Consider the following 24581-nt stretch of genomic DNA (forward strand, 5'->3'; position numbering starts at 1 on the left):
TCTTCGCAGAAAGTAAAAGGGCTTCCTATATCAATTGTTCAGTGGGTTCTGTATAGATCATTAGACTATGATTCTCTTTCAAGTGTCAAGTTTCCTGTTGCTTTGTCAGTTTATGTAAGCAAGAGAAGTATGAGGGCAAGCCTGAAGAGGTCCATGACTGATTTTGTAATGTTCTTCTCCTAAAAGCATCCGCAGTTCTATGAGTCCCCACAGTAATGTATGGAACACTATTATATTTGTTCTTTTTCTGAGGTCTGAGACTAGAGTTTTCACTGTGATATAGAAGATGGTGTTCAACCATACAGATTTCTATGATACCAATTTTGTATCTTCAGGTAAGATAAAGATCACATGACTCCAAGCTCCTTTATTTCCTCCTTTCGACCCTCCTGGTTTTATATTATTTTAAATACTGCTTAATGTATGAATTATGAAAGAATTCCTTCTCCAGAATCAAGGTCAGGTTTTTCCCTGAGAATTTATAAACAGATGTTACTTCAAAAATGTATTAGAACTCTTAGAGTAGTTTTTCAATTCCCCATTTGTATTGCTCTATGTAGGAGTTGGGGCCCTGGGTCAGGGAAAGTTCCAGTAAGTGAATATGAATACACCTTCCTTCAGTGAAGCTTCAAGTGATAGACTGCCTATCGTGTTACTTTCAGTTACTTTTAGGGAGTAGAAGAAAGGGAAGTTTTATTCCTGCTTGAGATTGCAAGATTTGAGGAATAGCCTTTGTGAGCACAGCCAACCTTGACATATCTTTATAAATGATATATATGGACTTCAATGTCTACTAAAGTATTTCATATCAATGGTGATCTTAGTGAAAATCTTGACTTAGATTAAGAATTGATTGTAATTTTTACAGCAATATTTGATATGAGCACAATATTATAGAACTTGGTTCCTTATGTTTCTTTGTAAAATAAGACAGATTGCCTGTAACTCTTTTTTAGTGTATTTTTACTGAAGAGAGGGATAAAAATGAGAAACCTTCTAATAGATTTTTATTTTAATAGATTTTATTTTAATATTCTAAATGAATATGGGAACATTTCACATAATGTAATACAATAAAATTAAAATCAGGTAAGTTACAAACATTTAAATCAATATTGTCCTCAAATCAGCTCAACATATTTCTCTCACAAATTGATCAAAGAATATTAAGTATTAATATTATCAGTATCTTTGTAGGCTGCAATTTTTTATCTCTGTTTATTCAGTCCTTCTTCTTTCACTGCTTAACCTAATAGTTGTAGGTCCTGGGGCACACTTGAATATTGTCAATACCAAGTAACTTTGAATGAAAACCTTAGGATGACAAAAGAATTTTCATTTTTATTCACTGTATTCAGAACAGAATTATGAATATATGACAGTCATGGGAATACCACTGCATGGATTATGGTACTTTGTTATTTCCTGATACACAGAATGATTTAACCATATGGAAAGGATCTGCCCTAATGAGTAATATTTTAAGGCTACTTGTAATATGGAAATGTTTGTTTTTTTTTTTTTTTTGCAGCTTTAAAAACAAATGGATTTTCCAATATAAATAATTGCTCTAGCTCTGTGAGTATATTCATTTTCTTGGGTTTCCCTTATACCTGGGAAATTCAGGTTCTCCTCTTTTCAGTCTTCTCTGGGACTTATATTCTGACAGTAACTGGAAATCTGTGCATTATCTGTGCTGTGAGGTGGGACCATCGACTGCAAACTCCAATGTACATCCTGCTGGCTAGTTTTTCCTTCCTGGAGATCTGGTTTATCACCTCCACTGTCCCCAATATGCTGGCCAACTTGCTCTCTGAGACCAGCACCATCTCTTTCTATGGCTGCTTCCTCCAGTTCTACTTCTTCTTCTCCATGGGTACCACTGAGACCTTCTTCTTGTCTGCCATGGCCTTTGACAGGTATCTTGCTATCTGCAGGCCCCTGCACTATCCCACTGTCATGACTGTTCAGCGCTGCATCAAATAGGAGCTGGGTGCTGGGTGTGTGGTTTCCTATACTTCCTTTTGCCTATTTACCTCATCTCTCAACTCCCATTTTGTTGTTCCAATAAGATCGATCACTTCCTGTGTGACCCAGGGCCTCTTATAAAGCTGTCCTGTATGCCAGCTCCAGCAACTGAGATAATCTGTGCCATCTATAACTCAGTCCTCATTTTCTCCACCTTATTCTTCATTACCACCTCCTATACCTTGGTGATCAGAGCTGTGCTGAGGGTCCCCTCAGGAGAAGGGCGGCATAAGGCCTTCTCCACGTGTGGCTCCCATCTGGCTGTAGTGTCCCTATTCTATGGCTCTATCATGGTTGTATATGTAAGCCCAACATCAGGCAATCCAGCCGGGATGCAGAAATATGTGACTTTGTTTTATTCTGTGTTAACTCCACTTTCCAACCCTTTGATCTATAGTCTTCGAAATAAAGAGATGAAGGCAGCTCTGAGAAAGTTATTTAAAATTGTGAGATTTAGTTAGAGGCATGGAAGAAATCTTTGAAGAAGTTTGTTTACAACTGAAATACTATATTGGAAATATGTAATTAAAAGGTTGATATTGAGTTGTATTAATTGAATTATGAAAATGTCTTTTGGGGAGAAGAGGAACATATTCAAATATAATTAAAAGCTATTAAGTTAGGGGTGCCTGGGCAGCTCAGTGAGTTAAGCCTCTGCCTTCGGCTCAGGTCATGATCCCACGGTCCTGGGACTGAGCCCCACATTGGGCTCTCTGCTCCTCAGGGAGCCTGCTTCCTCCTCTCTCTCTCTCTGCCTACTTGTAATCTGTGTCTGTCAAATAAATAAATAAAATCTTAAAAAAATTATTAAGTTAACTCGCCATCCATTTTGTTACTATTAGAGAAAAATTTACATTGGACTTAAAATTTTCAAATGAAGAAAAAATGATCTTTCTCACATTTAGATTTAATACTAGTTAAAATTTTGCTGTCAGTATTATAGATGTATACACAAATATCAATCTGTAATGTATTTTACATTTTAGAAGTATTTTTCCAATGAATGAAAGTACCATATGCTAAATTTACAAAGCAACATTTGATTTTAATCCCTGTGTCATTATTAAAAAACATAAGATTCACTCACCTTCTTATGAATGTTAACTTATAATTATATTTCTTTCCATTTTCTCACCAAGATTTAGTTAAAATATTCTTAGTATGTAGATCCAGATGACTACCAATAATTTTTCCATTATATACACTTTCAAGAACTATTTTTTAAGAGCTCTATTTTGGATAAACCATGGATTGTTTCTTTTCAAATACCTCACTTAAGACTGTATTAGAGAACTGTGTAAGGGTAAACAGTTTAGAGACAATCACCAGTGACTCCCAGATTCTGTTACAATTATTGAAATTGTTAGATTTGCTTCTACCAGTTATGTCAAGGACACTAGTATCTCATACTCTTAAGCAGAATTTTATTCATCCCACAAAGAGAGGCTGGACCCATAGACTATCACTTTCCAATCTCACATCTCTTTACACCCTGGAAACCATTAATATACTTTCTGTTTCTGTAGACTGGCTTATTCTGGACATTTCATATAAATGGAATCACAGAATATATGCCTTTTATGACTGGCTTCTTTCACATAGCCTAATGTGTAGAAGGATCATTTATGTTGTAACATGTATCAGTAATTCATTTATTTTTATGGCTGAGTAACATTCCTTTGTATGGATATGCCACCTTGTATTTATCTATTCTGTAGCTGTTGGACATTTGTGTTGTTCCCATTTTTGGTCTATTATGAGTTATGCATTAACAAGTTTTTGTGTGAATATATGTTTTCACTTTTCTAAGTTATATCCCTAGAAGTAGAATTGCTAGATCATATGTGAACTCTGTATTTAACATTTTGAAGAATGGCTGGCATTTTCCCAAAGTGGCTGCACCATCTTACTATCATACCAACCCAGGATACAATGTATGGGCATTTCAATTTTTCTGTGTCCTCATCAAAACTTGTGGGGTTTTTTTTTTTCCTTAACTTTTTTTTTAAACACTTTAGCCATCTTTGTAGATTCATATGATGTGGTATTCTGTGGTGGTTTCCATTTACATTGTACTAATGATCTTGAGTATGTTTTCATGTGCTTATTGGCAACTTGTATATCTTCATTGGAGAACTATATATTCTGATCCTTGAACATATATTGAGTTTTTCATCTTTCTACAGTTGTAGAGATCTTTATATATTCTGGATATGAGTCCGTTATCAGATATATAATTTGAAAATATTTCTTTTAATCTATGAGCTGCCTTTTTACATTCTTTTTTTTAAAAGATTTTATTTATTTATTTGACAGACAGAGATCACAAGTAGGCAGAGAGGCAGGCAGAGAGAGAAGAAGGGAATCAGGCTCCCTGCTGAGCAGAGAGCCTGATGTGGGGCTCGATCCCAGGACCCTAGAATGCTGACCTGAGCCGAAGGCAGAGGCTTTAACCCACTGAGCTACCTAGGCACCCCTGCCTTTTTATATTCTTAATTGTGTCCAAAATTTTGGCTTTTGGTGTAGTCCAATTTATCTACTTTTTACTTTTGTTACTCATGTTATTGATATTACTTGGGATATTGATATTACATATATATAATATTATGTCATGACCTAATCCATGTTCACAAAACTTATTACTATATTTACTTATATTTTTATGTTTTGTTGCAGATTATTTTTTCCAACTTTTGTATTCACTTGGTTATTTTATAGGAATTTATTAAGAGAGGAATCAAATGCAAGCTCCAAATCACTCCTTTGATGGTTAACAGGGTCATATAAGTCAAAGCATAATCATTTTTTTGTTTTATAATTTTGATATCCCTGAATAGATGATCTCCTATCACAGATTTTTAATAGGAATGTTTGGTTTTGTCAAATCTTGAACAAATCTTTTTAAAATAAATTCTTGACATAATTTATGATCACATGGTATCTCTTGGCAGCATTTAAAGCATGGTTTACGGTAGGAGTAACAAAAGAGAAATGTTGAAAACAGGAAACAAGAAATAGGCAAATTTGGGGACATGGAATACAAAGGATGGAATTAATGAAATTATTATAATAATTATAACAACATATAATAAACTTATTTAAATACATTACAGAGAAAACAAAAAGGGTATAGAAAAAAACTATGTTTAAGCTTTGGTATCTTCAGAACTTTTATTGAACACCATCTTAGTGAATTTATTTAATTGACTGTTATTTTTCACATTATTATAGTTTTAGGTATTTTGTTAATTTTTTAATATTATGGTACAACTAAAATGTTATGATAGGGGTAGCTTTGATGGTGGCCAAGTTGTTTCAAATCATGTGTGTACCAGTGTGTGAGAGGATGAATTAAATCAGCTTGTCTGCTATCCCTTCCTTCTCTTCACCATGAAGAAATCCCCTGGGGTAAAAGAAAGAAGACAGGGAACCACATTGATTTGCATCTTGAATGGACTTGAGGAAAATCAACTAAAGATATTTACTAGAAGAAATAAACTTTATTTCTTAAATTCCTTTATCAGAATGTTGCAGATAAAATATTACCCATTGTAAATAGAATCCAGAATTTCTGAGGCATGGTTCTCTAAGAAATGTCATGTAAGTTATATGAATACTCTTGATAACATAGAATGGAAATGTTTCACAATTTAAATGGTTCTAGTTGTATGAAGAACCCTGTGAAATTAATTTTGAAATTTAATCTATGCTGATCTGGAGGAGGTTTTCTGAGTTTTGACCAGAGCAATTAGTTTTCCACTAAGGAAGGACCTGGGGAACTGGCCTCAATGTCCTAGAAACTTACCTGTTGTTGTTGTTGTTGTTGTTGTTGTTTTCTGAAACCCTTAATTACCTATAACTCATAATTATTTAATAAAAGCTTATAATGGATAATATCAAAAATTCATATAAGTATGATTTGACATTGTAATCCTGTATATTAGCTCTCTATGAAATATGGAAAATAAATGACATTAGAGTCTAGGTAAAATAGGAAATACTGTGATGCATTTGAGAAAGTATCCAAATATTCTGAAGACTTTCTTGAAGTAATTTCATTGCACTTTAGCTATTTGAACAAGAAAGCTTATATCTTAAAAGCATTGAAAAACAACTGAGAGCTTTTCCACTAAGGGCAGGAACACTGCAGGGATGTCCATTATCACCATCGTTATTCAGCATAGTACTACAAGTCCTAGCCTCAGCAATCAGACAACAAAAAGAAGTTAAAGAAATCCAAATTGGCAAAGGAGAAGTCAAACCCTCATTCTTGGCAGATGATATGATACTATATGTGGAAAACCCAAAAGACTCCACTCCAAATCTGCTAGAACTTGTACAGGAATTCAGTAAAGTGTCAGGATATACAATCAATGCACAGAAATCAATTGCATTTCTATACCCCAAAAATAAGACAGAAGAAAGAGAAATGAAGGAGTCAGTCCCATTTACAATTGCACCCAAAACCATAAGATATCTAGGAATAAACCTAACCAAAGAGGCAAAGAATCTGTACTCAGAAAACTTTAAAATACTCATGAAAGAAGTTGAGGAAGACACAACGAAATGGAAAAATGTTCCATGCTCATGGATTGGAAGAACGAATATTGTGAAAATGTCTATGCTACCTAAAGCTATCTACACATTTAATGCAATCCCTATCAAAATCCCATCCATCTTTTTCAAAGAAATGGAACAAATAATCCTAAAATTTCTATGGAACCAGGAAGGACCTCGAATAGCCAGAGGAATGTTGAAAAAGAAAGCCAAAGTTGGTGGCATCAGAATTCCAGACTTCAAGCTCTATGACAAAGCTGTCATCATCAAGACAGTATGGTACTGGCACAAAAACAGACACACAGACCAATGGAACAGAAGAGAGAGCCCATAAATAGACCCTCAACTCTATGGTCAACTAATCTTCAACAAAGCAGGAAAGAATGTCCAATGAAAAAAAGACATCCTCTTCAACACATGGTGTTGGGAAAATTGGACAGCCACATGCAGAAAAATGGAACTGGACCATTTCCTTACACCACACACGAAAATAGACTCAAAATGGATGAAGGACCTCAATGTGAGAAAGGAATCCATCAAAATCCTTAAGGAGAATGCAGGCAGCAACCTCTCTGACCTCAACCGCAGCAACTTCTTCCTAGGAACCTCGCCAAAGGCAAGGGAAGCAAGGGCAAAAATGAACTATTGGGATTTCATCAAGATCAAAAGCTTTTGCACAGCAAAGGAAACAGTTAACAAAACCAAAAGACAACTGACAGAATGGGAGGAGATATTTGCAAATGACATATCAGATAAAGGGCTAGTATCCAATATCAAGAAAGAACTTATAGCAGTAATGGCGACGGTCGCCAAACTGTGGAAAGAACCAAGATGCCCTTCAACAGATGAATGGATAAGGAAGATGTGGTCCATATACACTATGGAGTATTATGCCTCCATCAGAAAGGACGAATACCTAACTTTTGTAGCAACGTGGACAGGACTGGAAGAGATTATGCTGAGTGATATAAGTCAAGCAGAGAGAGTCAAGTATCATATGGTTTCACTTATTTGTGGAGCATAACAAATAATATAGAGGACAAGGGTAGATGGAGAGGAGAAGGGAGTTGAGGGAAATTGGAAGGGGAAGTGAACCATGAGAGACTATGGACTCTGAAAAACAACCTGAGGGTTTTGAAGGGGCGGAGGGTGGGAGGTTGGGGGAACCAGGGGGTGGGTATTAGGGAGTGCATAGATTGCATGGAGCACTGGGTGTGGTGAAAAAACAATGAATACTGTTATGCTGAAAATAAATAAAAAATTTAATAAAAAAAGAGTATCCATGTGTCTGGTAGCCATTTGTATGTCTTCATTGGAGAAGTGTCTGTTCATATCTTCTGCCCATTTTTTAATATGATTATCTGTTTTGTGTGTGTTGAGTTTGAGGAGTTCTTTATAGATCCTGGATATCAACCTTTTATCTGTACTGTCATTTGCAAATATCTTCTCCCATTCCGTGGGTTGCCTCTTTGTTTTGATGACTGTTTCTTTTGCTGTGCAGAAGCTTTTGATCTTGATGAAGTCCCAGAAGTTCATCTTTGCCTTTGTTTCCTTCGCCTTTGGAGACATATCTTGAAAGAAGTTGCTGTGGCTGATATCAAAGAGGTTACTCCCTATGTTCTCCTCGAGGATTCTGATGGATTCCTGTCTCACGTTGAGGTCTTTTATCCATTTCGAGTTTATCTTTGTGTACGGTGTAAGAGAATGGTCAAGTTTCATTCTTCTACATATAGCTGTCCAGTTTTCCCAGCACCATTTATTGAAGAGACTGTCTTTTTTCCACTGGATATTTTTTCCTGTTTTGTCAAAGATTCCTGAGGGTTTTGAAGGGGCGGGGGTGGGAGGGTGGGGGAACCAGGTGGTGGGTATTAGGGAGGGCACAGATTGCATGGAGCACTGGGTGTGGTGAAAAAACAATGAATACTGTTACGCTGAAAATAAAAAAAAAAAAAAAAAAAAAAAAAGAGTATCCAGAAAATTAACAAATAAAAAAAAAAAGAAAGAAAGAACTTATCAAACTCAACAACCAAAGAACAAATAATCCAATCAAGAAATGGGCAGAGGACATGAACAGACATTTCTGCAAAGAAGACATCCAGATGGCCAACAGACACATGAAAAAATGCTCCACATCATTAGGCATCAGGGAAATACAAATCAAAACCACAATGAGATACCACCTCACACCAGTCAGAATGGCTAAAATTAACAAGTCAGGAAATGACAGATGCAGGCAAGGATGCGGAAAAAGGGGTACCCTCCTACACTGTTGTAGAGAATGCAAGCTGGTGCAACCACTCTGGAAAACAGCATGGAGGTTCCTCAAAAAGTTGAAAATAGAGCAACCCTACAACCCAGCAATTGCACTACTAGGTATTTACCCTAAAGACACAAATGTAGTGATCTGAAAGGGCACGTGCACCCGAATATTTCTAGCAGCAATGTCCACAATAGCCAAACTATGGAAAGAACCTAGATGTCCATCAACAGATGAATGGATAAAGAAGAAGTGGTATATATATACAATGGATTACTATGCAGGCATCAAAAGAAATGAAATCTTCCCATTTGCAACGACGTGGATGGAACTAGAGGGTATTATGCTGAATGAAATAAGTCAATTGGAGACAGACAACTATCATATGATCTCCCTGATATGAGAAAGTGGAGATGCAATGTGAAGGGTTTGGGGGGTAGAGAAAGAATAAATGAAATGAGATGGGATCGGGAGGGAGACAAACCATAAGAAACTCTATCTCACAAAACAAACTGAGGGTTGCTGGGGGGAGGGGTGCAGGAAGAGGGTGGTTGGGTTATGGACATTGGGGAGGGTATGTGCTATGATGAGTGTTGTGAAGTGTGTAAACCTGGCGATTCACAGACCTGTACCCCTAGGGCTAATAATACATTATATGTTAATTTTGAAAAATACATAAATAAAAATAAAGTGCAAAGATAAAAATTTAGCCTAACTCATCAAGAAAAAAAAAGTCAGAAATGTAAGAAAAGCCACACTGAGATACTACCTTACACCAGTTAGAATGGCCAAAATCAGCAAGACAGGAAACAACATGTTTTGGAGAGGATTGGAGAAAAGGGAACGCTCTTACACTGTTGGTGGGAATGCAAGTTGGTGCAGCCACTTTGGAAAACAGTGTAGAGATTCCTTAAGAAATTAAAAATAGAACTTCCCTATGACCCTGCAATTGCAATATTGGGTATTTACTCCAAAGATATAGATGTAGTGAAAAGAAGGGCCATCTGTACCCCAATGTTCATAGCAGCAATGGCTACAGTCACCAAACTGTGGAAAGAACCAAGATGCCCTTCAATGGACGAATGGATAAAGAAGATATGGTCCATATATACTATGGAGTATTATGCCTCCATCAGAAAGGATGAATACCAAACATTTGTATTAACATGGATGGGACTGGAAGAGATTAAACTAAGTGAAATAAGTCAAGCAGAGAGAGCCAATTATTATATGGTCTCACTTACTTGTGGAGCATATGGAATAACACAGAGGACATGGGGAGATGGAGAGGAAAAGGGAGTTAGGGGAAATTGGAGGGGGAAACGAACCATGAGAGACTGTGGACTCTGAGAAACAAACTAAGGGTTTTGGAGGGGAGGTGGATGGTGGGTTGGGTGAGCCTGGTGGTGGGTATTATGGAGGCACATATTGCATGGAGCACTGGGTGTGGTGCTTAAACAATGAATTCTGGATCACCGAAAAGAAATTTTAAAAAATATATATACATATGAAAAAAATAAGTGAAAGAAAAAATTGCAAATGATTCCACAGAAATACAAAGAATCATCAGAGAATACTATAAACACTTATACACCAACAAATTAGACAACCTACAAATGGATAAGGGCCACATATGACAAACCTACAGGTAACATCATACTCAACAGTTCAGCTTTTCCTCTAAGATCAGGAATAAAATAAGGATATTCACTCTCACCATTCTATGTAACACAATATCGAAAATCCTAGCCACAGCAATTAGGGAAGAAAAAGAAATAAAAGACATCCAAATTGGAAAGTAGTAAAGCTGTCACTACTTGTAGATGGCATAATACTATGTTTAGAAAAACCCTAAAGACTCCACAAAAAACTTATTAGAACTAATGAATGAATGCAGTATACAACATTAATACACAGAAGACTGTTGTTTCTGTAGACTAATAACAACCTATCAGAAAAAAAATAAAAAATATAACCCCACATAAAATGCAAATCAGAAAGAATAAAATATTTAAGAATAAATTTAGCCAAGGAGTTGAAACACCTGTACTCTGAAAACTGTAAGACACTGATGAAGGATACTGAAGATGACACAAATAAATGGAAAGATGTATTGTGTTCATGGATTAGAAGAATAATATTGTTAAAATGTCTATACTACCTAATGCAATCTACAGATTCAATGCAATCTCTATCAAAATACCAGTGGAATTTTTCACAAAAATAGAACAAATAAAATTAAAATTTGTCAGGAACCATAGACTCTGAATAGCCAATCTTGATAAAGAACAAAGCTGGAGGTATCACAATCCCAAATTTCAAAATAAACTACCAAGATGTAGTAATTAAACAGTAAGGTACTGGCACAACAGTAGACACATACATCAAGGGAACAGAATAGAGCACCTAAAGGAGACAAGTACATACAACTGGTAAAAGGCAGTCTTCAATAAATAGTGTTTAAAAAAACTAGACAGCTACATGCAAAAGAACAAAATTGAATGACTTACAGCATATACAAAAATTAACTCAAAAGCACTAAAGACTTAAATGAAAGCCTTGAAATCATAAAACTAAAGAAAACATGGGCAGTATGCACCTTGACATCAGTCTTAGCAAAATTTTTTTAGATCTATCTTTCCAGGCCAGGGTAACAAAAGCAAAATTAAGAAAAAAATTGGGACTACCTCAAATTAAGTCTTCTGTACAATGAAGAAAACCACTAACACAATGACAAGGCAAGCTCCAGAATGGAAGAAGATATTTATAAAACGATATATGTATAATAAGGGGTTGATATCCAAAATATATAAAGAACACATACCACTCAATAACAAGTAACAACAAAAACAATAAAGAGGCAGAGGACCTGAATAAACATTTCTCCAGAGAAGACATATAGATGGCCAAAAGACAGAGGAAAAGATGGTCAACATTACTAATCATCAGTGAAATGCAAATCAAAACTACAATGAGATACCACCTCACACTTGCTGGAATGGCTAGTATAAAAAAGATAAGAATAACAAGTGTTGGAGAAGGTATGGAGAAAAGGGAGTTCTCATGCACTGTTGATGGGGAAAGTAAATTAGTGCAGCAACCATGGAAAACAGGATGGAGTTTCCTCACAAAATTAAAAACAGAACTACCATATGATCCAGTAATTCCACTTCTGGGTATTTACCCAAAGAAAATAAAAACACTAATTTGAAAAGATACAGGTACCCTGACATTCACTTATGTATTCTTTATAATAGCCAAGATATGGAATTATCCCAAGTATGTAAGTACGTATCTCTGTATGTATGTATGTATCTAGCTAGCTAGCTAGCTATATAACAATATTACTTAGCCATAAAAAGGAATGAAATATCACCATTTGTGACAACATGGGTGGACTCAGAAGGTATTATGCTAAGTGAAATAAGTCAAAGACAAATATCATATGATTTCACTTATATGTGAAATCTTAAAAAAACACAGAAATGGACCAAAAAAACAGACTCTTAAATACGGAAAACAAACTAATGATTGCCAGAGGGGAAGTAGATGAGAGGAAAGGTGAAATAGATGAAGGAGATTAAGAGGTCGAAACTGTCAGTTATAAAATAAATGTGATGAGGATGAGAATTATAGCTTAAGGAATATAGTCAATAATATTGTAATAATGTATGGTGAAAGATGGTGACTACATTTATTGTGGTAAGCACTAATATATAGAATTGTTGAATTAAAACATTGTAATCTGACAGCAATATAACATTGTGTGTCAATTATACATAAATAATAAAAATTAAAATTAAAAACAAAAGCAAAGAATTGAAGAAGCAAAGTACCTCAACATAACATTTATGAAAAGCCACAGTTAACATTACAGTGGTGAAACAATGAAAGCTTTTTCTCTAGATCAGGAATAAGGCAAAAATGCCGATTCCCACCACTTTTATTCAATACAACATTGGAAGTACAATCCAAAGCAATTATGCAAGGAGAGATAAAATGTATCTATATAGGAAAGGAAGAAATAAAATTATATGGTTGTAGACCACCCTGATCTTATAGGCAGAAAATCATAAAGATATCAACAAAAGAATTTTTGGAACTAAAAAATAAATTCAGTAAAGTTGAAGGACAGAAAATCAACATACAAAAATCAGTTGCACTTGTTGTGATAAGTACTAGGTGATGTATGTAAGTGTTGAAACAATAAATTTTACACCTGAAATTAATATTACACTGTATGTTAACTCACTGGAATTTCAATAAAAACTATTAAAAAAATCACTTTCATTTCTATATACTAACAATAAAGAGTCCAAAAGGGAAATCAAGAAATCAATTTCAAACAATTATCATATGGTTTCACTCATATGTGGAACATAAGGAACAGCACAGAGGATCATAGGGAAAGAGGGAAAACTGAAAGGGAAGAAATCAGAGAGGGAGACAAACCATGAGAGACTCTGGACTCCAGGAAACAAACTGAGGGTTCCAGAAGGGAGGGGGGTGGGGGGATGATGTAGCTGGGTGATGAATATTAAGGAGGGCACTTGTGATGAGCACTGGGTGTTACACACAATTAATGAATCATTGACCACCACATCAAAAACTAATGATGTAGTATATTTTGGCTAACTGAACATAAAAATAACAATAAAAATAAATTTCATTTAAAATAGCATCAAAAATTAGGAATATGTCTAACCAAAGAAATAAAAGACTTGAACACTAAAAACTATCAACATTGATAAAATAAATATAGAAATGAATAAATGTAAATACATCCTGCATTTATGGATTGGAAGACTTAATATTGTTAAGATGTCCATACTACTAACAGTGATCTGCAGATTCAACGTAATATCTATGCTATGTGAATTTAGTACAATTGCTACAACCAATCTAGAAAATAAAACTAAAGGAAAAAATTCACAATTGTTCAAAAATTTCATAAGGATGAGAAAAAGTCTAACAAAAAATGTTATAAGACCTTTCCTCTTCATACTAACACACATAACTGAAAGAAATTAAATGAAGAGATTTATCATGCTCATGTATCACAACACTCAGTGCTATATGGCAATTGTCCCCAAACTGATCTATTGATATATTAAAATCCCAGCCAATATCCTCATAAGCATGTTTAAAGAAATTGAGATGTTGATTCTAAAATGTAGGTGAAAATGCACAGGACCTAGAATACACAAAGCAACATGAATGAATAAAGGGGTAAGATTTACACTATCAGCTATCAAGATTTCATATAAAGTCTAGCATGTTTAGGACAGTACTTATTAACAAAAGAACAGAAATATAATGTAATAGATCAAAATGGAGGGCCATACTTATACACTCATGTTATTTATCACATGGCCTCCATTGCAATCCAATGGTGTATTAATGGTCTTTTTAATAAGTGTATTTAGGTCATCTGAACATCCATAAAGAAAACAAAACTTGATGCCCTACCTCACACCACACACAAAGTTTAATTTAAAATAGATCATAATCCCAAATGTGAAAGTTATTTAGGCATCTAGTTTATAAGAGAATATTTTCACAACTTTCAGAGAGATGATTTCTTTTTTTTTAAGATTTTATTTATTATTTGACAGAGATCACAAGTAGGCAGAGAGGCAGGCAGAGAGAGAGGAGGAAGCAGGCTCCCTGCTGAGCAGAGAACCTGATGCAGGGCTCAATCCCAGGACTCTGGGATCATGACCTGAGCCAAAGGCAGAGGTTTTAACCCACTGAGCCACCCAGGCGCCTGGAGATGATTTCTTAAAACAGAAGTGACCTTAACCATATATTAAATAACCTGACATCGACAAAGAAATCGTTTACTAAAATACACCGCACGGGGCGCCTGGGTGGCTCAGTGGGTTAAAGCCTCTGCCTTCGGCTCAGATCATGATCCCACTGGGATCAAGCCCCGCATAAGGCTCTCTGCTTGGCAGGGAGTCTGCTTCCCTTTCTCCCTCCCTCCCTCCCTCCCTCCCTCTCTGCCTACTTGTGATCTCTCTGTGTCAAGTGGATAAATAAAACATTTTTAAAAAAATACACCGCTAAGAGAGAAAAGGAAAGTCATTAAAAAGATTAGATCATTACATATGTTATATAAAAATGTGTATAAGTCAATTAAATAATACACATGATTCAACTAGCAACTGAGCAAACAATCTGGTGTCCATGGAAAAGATTTCCAAATAAAAAGCAGAAAAAGAGCCATAAATAGAGAGAGCAAACACAGTTGCAGATGGGAGGAGAATGGGGGGACAGGCAAAATGGATGAATAGGGAATGGGAGACACAGGCTTCCAGTTATGGAATGAATAAGTCATGGGGATGTAAGGTATAGCATAGGGAAAATAGTCAATGGTATTGTAGTAGCATAATTATGGTGATAGATAGTAGCTACACTTGTGGTGACCCTAGCACAACATATAGACTAGCTGAGCCAGGATACTATACACCTGAAATTATTGTAACATTGTATGTCAATTATATTCAAATAAAAAAATTTCAATAAAAATTTTGACTGAAAAAAACTTCAACATGAAAAATGTGTTCACTATCATTACCTATCAGGAATATGCAAATTAAAGCACAGATACACAACCAGCAGAATGGCTAAAATATATATGTATATGTATTTTTTAAAGATTTATTTATTTTAGAGAGAGCAAGAGGGAGAGTACATAAGAGGCAGAGGGAAAGAGAATTTTAAGCAGACCCACATGGGGCTCAATCCCATGACACTGAAATAGTGACCTGAGCCAGATCCAAGAGCTGGATGCTGATCTGACTATACCACCCAGGAGCCTCTAAAATACATATATTTTTAAAAGATGGATAAATACAAGTGTTGAAGATGTGAAGCCACAGAAACTCTCTTATTACAATGCTGGGAGATTGTAAATTAGTACAATCACATCTGAAGAGTGTCTGACAGTTTCTAACATTAAATCTATATCTACTCTAGGATTAAAAAGTCCTACTTAATATAACATCCAACAACATCCATTAATAAACATGTATAGGAATGCTCATAATAGTTGTATTTGTATTTTACAAAAATGAGAAGCTTCCCAAAAGTCCAACAGTGTCATGTATAAGTAAATTTGATAAGTTCATACAATAGAAGCAATAATACAACTCATTGGCAATAAAAATATACAAGTACTGACCAACATAATGGTTTGGGTAAATTTTACATAGTGTCAAGTAATCAAATATATGGAGCTCATATATCATATAATCCCACTTAGATGAAGTTCAAAATTAATCAAAGGTGATAGACATCATAAAAAAAGTTAACTGTAGGGATTACTGACTGAGAGGGTGGCATGAGGATGCCTCTTTGATGTACTACTGTTCTATTTCTCTATTTGATTGGAAGTTTACATAAGTAAAAATTCAACTGATTGTAGATTTGAACTAAAAGTAAATATTTCAAACATCGGCATCATGCAATATCTGAAATCTAGAAAACTTCTGTATATTAAAAATAAAAACATAGTATGTAAAGTGACAAGATGAACATGAAATCTTCAGAATATGTAACTAATAAAAATCTTGAAAAATGTTCATTCACACTGCTGATAAGGCAAATGCAAATTAAGATAACAAGGTATCATTTTTCCCGACACGCTTGGAAAATTAAAATTAAATAACAATAATGGCTGATATTATCCAGTGTGGAAAACAGTGTGAAGTTAGTGCCATGTATATTATTCATGGGTGCATAAGGTAGCATAGCTACTTTTGGAGAAAAATTCTGTCAACATCTGCCTCAGAAATTTATTTTCAGGCCACTATCCCTTATAAATAATAAATGTCTAAAGAACTATGAACAAAATTCAAAATTCAATATTGTTTAATATAATACTATTTGTAAAAATAATAAATAGATGATCTACATACTATCAAGAGAGTACTTTATTATAGCATACCATGTTTTAAAAATATCATGTATCAGCTGAAAAGGAGTTAGAGCTACATATAGAACATGGAAGCACATCCATGAATCTCTTCTCTCTCCCTCTTTTCCTCTCCCCACACAGTGGTATAGAGGTGGCAGTGAAAGAAAGGGGAGATTTTTGCTTTTACATATTCCTGTAATTTGGAAAAATAAAATCTGAAGTCAAAAATTCTGATTAGAGAAGGCGCTCCATATGGAGAAAGTCATAAAAGCAAAGGTATACTGTTTTCAGCAAGGCACCTACAGCCAATCTTTGCTTGGTGTTTCAATATCCTTCTTGTCAAATGGAAAACTTCAGCGTACGCAACACATAATTCTCAATATAACCCAACTGACATTATTTCAACTATTATCTTTTCTTCTTTTTTATCCTCTTTCCTATCCATTGCCCTTTACCCTCACATCCAACTACGACCTCCACACACACACATTTCTGTGTTCCATAATTTCTGGCAAAAGGTTGTGATTACATTTTTTAATGATTCCCTTGGTGATCTGACGGCAAGTATCTGAATCCCTAAATCCCTAAACATCAAAATTTCCTAACAATGGCCAGTGCAAACAAGGGGTTCCATCAAATTTATTTATAGTCTTGGTTCTACAGTGTCTAGAATGGCTCTGCTTTGTTAGCATGCCAGACCTGTGTGACTGCAAGACCTAAAAATCTATACTTTACAGACAGGTGTGTAATTGGACTGAAGATCCATTATACTGAAGGCCTTTTTTCACGTTTCTCTCATCTGTACCCACTTGCAAAATCACTATTTAATGGTAATTATGGTATTGTTCAGTAATATATCACAATGTGTATATGACAGCATTGTCAATTATATAAATTAAGTGATGTGTTTAACAACAGTTTTAACAGTTTTATGACTAGTTAAGGTTAACAGTGTCTCTGTTTTGGTGTTGGATGACTACTTTCTTCATGTTTTTCATGTTTCTAAATTTCATCAAAAAGCAATGATTTTTTTTGTAATCAGAAAAAAAAATTAAACATTAAAACTTAAACAGTAAAAATACTTCTTGCAAACCAAATCCATTATTGAAAACTCGCTTTTCCATAAATCTAAGGTTTGGTGTACACATAAACAACAATCATTACTGTAAAAAAAAAAGCTACATGGATTATAATTAAGGGTAATTTTTAGCTGAAATTTAATAACTGTAAATTAATAACTAAGTTGCAGAAAAAGAGCAGATTTCAAATATCAAATTTTTCATATAAAAGTAAAATAGTCCTAGGACCTGTGGATATGCATAACCACACAATGTCACAGAAAGTTCAGGTATTTATCATAAATATAAGAGTTCACTATAGCAAATTTGAAGCTATTAGTAAATAAAAACAAAATCCCAATTGTAAAGTCAACATTTATGAAGACTGTTGCCTTGACCTTTAATCTAGCTGATTATAATTATTCTTTTCTGGGTATATAGATTTTGTCATATTTTAAATGTAGTTTGGTGTCTTTTTCCCTTTATTACATAACCATTTTCTCAGGTTAATGAATCTTTCTGGAAACATCATTTTAACAAAATAATATTTCCATTTTGGGATTTTTCTTCATATTATCTCTTATTATTTACAATTGTTAGCACATTTCTATTGACATACATAAATTTTATTGTTTTATTTAAAATGAAATTTATATATTTTAAAATTAATTTTCTTTTTTAAAACTTTTATTCTTGTTGAATTTCTTAAATATATTCAGTTTATAGAGGTGGCATAAACTATGATGAGATAAAGAAAATTCACCAGTATTAAAACTTTAAATTACTATATCTCTTAATTGCTCAAAATACTGCTCTGTGCAGAACAGAACCATAGAATTTGAGTCAACAGCAGCTATCATGAGCCCCCAATTCCTCATGGGACTATCACTATTTCATCTCATACGGAAGAACCTTCCAGCCACTACTCATATGAATGCATAAAAATACAATCACATATATACTCCCTGGAATGCTAATTCTTTTTTTAAATTTTTATTTACTTTTAAAAATTTCTTTTTGGTGTTCCAGAATTCAATGTTTATGCACCACACACAGTGCTCCATGCAATACGTGCCCTAAACAAAATGAGGGTTTTGGAGGGGAGTGGGGTGGGAGTTTGGGTGAGTCTGGTGGTGGGTATTATGGAATGCTGATTCTTTTATCTCAGAGAAATAATTTCTTTTTATTCAATTTAATAGGATTAAAAAAGGAAGTCACCTGAATGCATAAATAAGCCTTTTATCTTTCTGCTTTTGTCATTAACAACATAATGTATCCATATGTCCATAGCTGGTACTGAAGATGAGAAACTTATTATACACAATAAGCCAGACAGAAATGTATTCCAGATGGGCAGACATTTGGGAACCTTAGCAACTAGCACTATTGAGCCTATTGAACTAGCAATAAGCTCTAAGTGGAATGTGATCCTTCCTCCAACCATGTGCAAAAGGGAGAGCCCCACAAGAGTTATGGTGATAGAAAAGGGCACAGGGTTACTATAGCAGCCTAATCATCTACAAAAGGCAATTTCCCATCCCAAGGAAAACTTCTACAGATTCTAATGACTATTCCACAGAATCTTAAATTCTACCTTTGAGGTTTTCTCCTGAAGATTTTTATTAAAAAAACTAGTATCTCATGCAACGTGAGGGTTTGGGGGAGTAGGAAAAGAATAAATGAAACAAGATGGGATCAGGAGGGAGACAAACCATAAGAGACTCTCAATCTCACAAAACAAACTGAAGGTTGCTGGTGGGGGGTGGGTTGGGAGAGGGTGGTGGGCTTATGGACATTGGGGAAGGTATGTGCTATGGTGAGTGCTGTGAAGTGTGTAAACCTGGTGTGATTCACAGACATGTAGCCCTGGGGCTAATAATACATTATATGTTAGTTAAAAAATGAATGGGAAAAAAACCTAGTATCTCAGAGAAATACAACTTAAGTCTTGAGACTGAATGTAAAAATGAACAGAGAAAGAAAATACTGATTGATGGAAAATAGAGATGCATCAAGTTAAAGTTAAAGGAACTTTAGAATTTACTGAATATATATTCAGTATCAACTGAGGAGAAAATAATTTCTTTCAACTAATGAACAAGGATATATATCCTAGAGAGAAACATTTCCTTTGAAATGGGAAGATTCTTGCATTTTGTATGAAATATCATTTCCAATGTTACTAATGCCCCTTGTTTAATTTCTTTGATCAAGGAGCCAGGTCAAATGGATGAAAACCAAACAGAGGCGGTGAGAGACTTTGTTCTGGCAGGCTTCTCACAGAACCCATCTATTGAGACAGGGTTATTTGTACTATTTCTTTTCTTCTATGTGTCCACTTGGATAGGGAATGTCCTCATCATGGTCACAGTAGCTTCTGATAACTATCTGAATTCATCACCCATGTATTTCCTTCTTGGCAACCTCTCTTTCCTGGACTTATGTTATTCGACAGTAACTACCCCTAAGCTTCTGGCTGACTTTCTTGATAAAGACAAACTCATTCCCTATGACCAATGCATTGTGCAGCTCTTCTTTCTGCATTTTGTAGGGGCAGCTGAGATGTTCCTGCTCACAGTGATGGCTTATGATCGCTATGTTGCAATTTGTCGCCCCCTGCACTATACCACTATCATGAGTCGAGGATTATGCTGTGTGTTGGTAGCTGCCTCCTGGATGGGAGGGTTTGTGCACTCTACTGTCCAGACCATTCTCACTATCCGTCTACCTTTCTGTGGACCAAACGAGGTGGACAACTTCTTTTGTGATGTTCCCCCTGTCATCAAACTCGCTTGTGCAGACACATTTGTCATTGAATTGCTAATGGTATCTAACAGTGGGCTGATTTCTACCAGCTCCTTTGTGGTGTTGGTTTCTTCCTATTCCACTATTCTGGTCAAGATTCGCTCCAAGGAGGGAAGGCGAAAGGCACTCTCCACCTGTGGCTCCCACCTTATGGTGGTAACACTCTTCTTTGGACCCTGTATTTTCATCTATGCTCGTCCCTTCTCCACATTTTCTGTGGACAAGATGGTGTCTGTACTCTACAACGTTATTACCCCCATGCTGAATCCCCTCATCTATACACTTCGGAACAAAGAGGTCAAGTCGGCCATGCGGAAACTGTGGGACAGAAGTGGACTTACTTGGAAAAAGCAGGAAAGCAGGAGACACAAGCAGTTAGAGTGATATTTTGAGGGCAGAGAATCTGAGGTTAAAATAATTACTTTTACACAAACGAGTTACGAGAGAATAGCCTAATTGTTCAGTTTTCTTCCATTAAATACTATTACTCCTATTAATGGCACCATAATGAAACTCAGAAAAACTCTTTTCATAGTGAATTATTCTATCTTCTGCCTTCTTTTTCTTCTCTGAAGCATCTGTTCGCTGTTTTTTGTATTCTTCCATTCTACCCACTCATCTGATCAAACCTTATTCCACCCATTCTTTTCATTTAGTTTGATGCCACACACTGGTACAAACCACCCCTTCCAAACTCTCACAACTTTTATCTCCATCTTGTATCTGGTTTTATTGTCTCCTCAATTTTCACAATCTAACCAGATGTCTGTAATGAACTGAGTAAGAAATGTATATGTGTTTATTACACTCACAAACTATTTAGAGAGTTATCAGATGAATTAGAGTAAATTCATTTTATATAACTGTGTAACAACAAGCTAATGGGATATATTAGTTGGCTTCATCATTCATCACAACTACCATATAGTAGTGCAATTCAGAGAGCAATTGCCTAATAGTGCAGGTTCAACTAACTTTCTTTGAATTACAAATCAAGTGAATCTTAGGCAAGTCATTTAAATTATTGCAACCTTACTTTCCTTAGCTGTAGCATACACAGAATGATGTTTACCTCTCAGTGCCCTGGTGAGAGCTAAAAAGGGCAACAGATGGGAATAGGTTTAGTCTGGTGCTTAACTCATAACAGGACTTCACTATTATTTATTCATTAGATTTTTTTTCAATGACAGAAAGATACATATGGTGAACATTTAAACTGGTTGATTTCCCTTAATGAAACAACAGTATGATCTACCATAACCAGTTTAGGGAAGACGCTAGAAAGTACTCAGAAATGAGCCATGACATTTTCATCTTTATCCATTTGGGCACACTTTATAATTTAATACTATCACCATTATCACAAAAAACACCCTCATTGGTATTTGTTATCCTCAGAATTATATTAAGACTACTTCATAAGATTTTGCAATCCTTATTAAAATTTTATAATCAAAGATAGGAAAATTGAATTGACATTTAAAAACTAACTAGACACAAAATATAAATGGACAATGAAGCATTTTTTATTTTTACAGCTTTTAATTTTTTTAAAATTTTTAAACATTTATTTATTTCACTCGAGTGAGCACTAGTGAGAGGAGCAGTGGGAGCAGGAGAATCTCAAGCAGACTCCACACTGGGTGCAGAAGCTACTGCAGGGTTCGACCTCAGGATCCTGAGATCATCATTAGAGCTGAAACCAAGAGTCAGAGGCTTAATTGGCAGTGCCACCCAGGTGCCATATTTCTACTATTTTTTAAAGTAAGTGAATTATAGAAGCAATTTCAGCAACTAATTTGTGTGACAGAGACAAAAGCCAAGAATGATAGATAAATTCACTGGAGACTGAAGTTTTGTCTTTGTTACCTTTACATCCCAAAGCTTTTTAAAATGCCTAAAATAAAACAGATTCAATAAAAACATATTTGATAAACGAAGGTTTTTATATGTTCTATGATCAATGTGGTAAAGTTTAAGGAAGAGATATTTCAGAGCTGTTTGCTTTCTTCATACTTGGAAAGATAGTTTGTAAATTTTTCATCAAGAAGTAGGAAATACTTTGAGAGTTGTCACAGAAGCAATATTTAATAAAAAAAAATAGACACATCAAAACACCTAGACACACACAAACACACCTATGTTGTGACACCTATAGTCACAACACAAACAACTATACATCATGTGATTTCATCTATCGATAAGGACTATGGAATCAGAAAAGTCTATATTTGAATTCTTAGTACTTCAATAACAATAATACCAACAGAGGAGGTATTTGAAGGTCAAAATTCAGCAAAACTGAGGCAATCATAATGACACAATCCAGTTTAATTTTTACTAGAGGTTAAAGAGGCTCTCAGATGCTGCTAGAAATTTCCCACTGATCAACAATAAGTGATACATGGAAAAAGTGATACTTGGGAATTTAGAAAACTATTCAATATTTTATAGTAGAAGGAGAAGATAAAAATTAAGTTAAAATCAGCATTGTGAGAAAATATAAAGAAGAGACATAACTAAATTCTATAGGATAAATGAAAATAGGTATCTAATTATAAAGTTCCCTAGAAATTAAAGCAAACAGAAATATTAGAAAGAAGGATTGCTTCTGTGTATATAAATAAATACTCAAATTCTTCACCATATATAAGCAATTTTAAATTGCTTCTTTCCTTATCCTTTTCAAAGATTGCTTTTATTTCTTTATTTTTATTTTTATTTTATTTTTTTAAAATATTTTATTTATTTGTTTGAAAGAGATCACAAGTAGGCAGAGAGGCAGGCAGAGAGAGAGAGGAAGGGAAGCAGGCTCCCCACTGAGCAGAGAGACCGATGTGGGACTCAATCCCAGGACCCTGAGATCATTACCTGAGCTGAAGGCAGAGGCTTAACCCACTGAGCCACCTAGGCGCCCCAGACTGCTTTCATTTCAACATAACATTAAACTCTATGAGAAACCTATCCAATGACTGATACATTTAAATCTCAAACTCAATATTTAATGCTCTTATTTAATAAAATATGAAACCTCAGATTTGAAACAAAAATTCTTACCCAGTAGTGGAATTATTGTGTCACGTGGTAATTCTATTTTAATTTTTTGAGGAACCTCCACACTGTTCTCTCCAGTCACTATATAATCTGCATTCCCACCAACAGTGCATGAGGGCTCCTTTTTCTCTGTATCTTCATCAACACATGTTATTTTGTGTCTTTTGAATTTAGCCATTCTGACAGGTGTGAGGTGATACCTCATTGTGGTACTGATCTGCATTTCCTCAATGATGAGTGATTGAGCATTTTTTCATGTCACTGCTCGCCATCTGTATGTAGTCTTTGAAAAAATGGTCCTCTGCCCATTTTTAATGGGATTATTTTTTTGCTTTTTTTTTGGTTTTGGATTGTATAAGTTATTTATGTATTTTGGATATCAACCCCTTATCAGATATATCATTCAAAAATATCTTCTCCTGTTGTGTAGCTTGCCTTTTTGTTTTGTTGATAGTTTCCTTCACTGTACAAAAACTTTTTGTTTGATGTAGTCCTAATAGTTTAATTTTGCTCTTGTTTCCCTTGCCTTTGGAGACATATCTAGAAAAATGTTGCTATAGCCAGTGTCAGAGAAATTACAACCTGTGTTCTCTCCTGAGATTTTTATGGTTTCAGGTCTCACATTTAGGTCCTTAGTCCATTTATTTTTGTGTATGGTATGAGAAAGTGGTCCAATTTCATTCTTTTGCATGGAGCTGTTCATTTTTTCCAGTACCATTTGTTGTAAAGATGGTTTTTCCCATTGGATATTCTTGCTTCCTTTGTCCAAGATTAATTGACCAAAAATGTGTGGGTTTATTTCTGGACTCTATTCTGTTCCATTGATGTATGTGTTTATTTTTGTGCAAGTCCTATACTGTTTTGGTTACTATACCTTTGTGGTATATCTTGAAATCTGGGG

At 35.0% G+C, this 24581-nt stretch overlaps 2 protein-coding genes across 2 annotated transcripts; both read left to right on the forward strand.

Annotated features, from left to right (window-relative positions):
- Positions 1-286: 286 nt before the first annotated feature.
- LOC308346642 (olfactory receptor 11H6-like) lies at positions 287-2489 on the forward strand (the record flags this gene model as incomplete). Its single annotated transcript, XM_080809700.1, is given in 3 exon segments — positions 287-335; positions 1532-1981; positions 1984-2489. Coding segments are annotated over 3 exon segments (1005 nt in total).
- A 17558-nt stretch (positions 2490-20047) lies between these two features.
- Positions 20048-21010, forward strand: LOC308346643 (olfactory receptor 4Q2; the record flags this gene model as incomplete). Its single annotated transcript, XM_080809701.1, has 1 exon — positions 20048-21010. The coding sequence occupies one exon, from the start codon at positions 20048-20050 to the stop codon at positions 21008-21010; it is 963 nt and encodes a 320-aa protein (XP_080665827.1).
- Between the last annotated feature and the right edge of the window lie 3571 nt (positions 21011-24581).

The sequence above is a fragment of the Martes martes genome (genome assembly GCF_963455335.1).
Source record: "Martes martes genome assembly, chromosome: 7".
NCBI classification, from domain to species: domain Eukaryota; kingdom Metazoa; phylum Chordata; class Mammalia; order Carnivora; family Mustelidae; genus Martes; species Martes martes.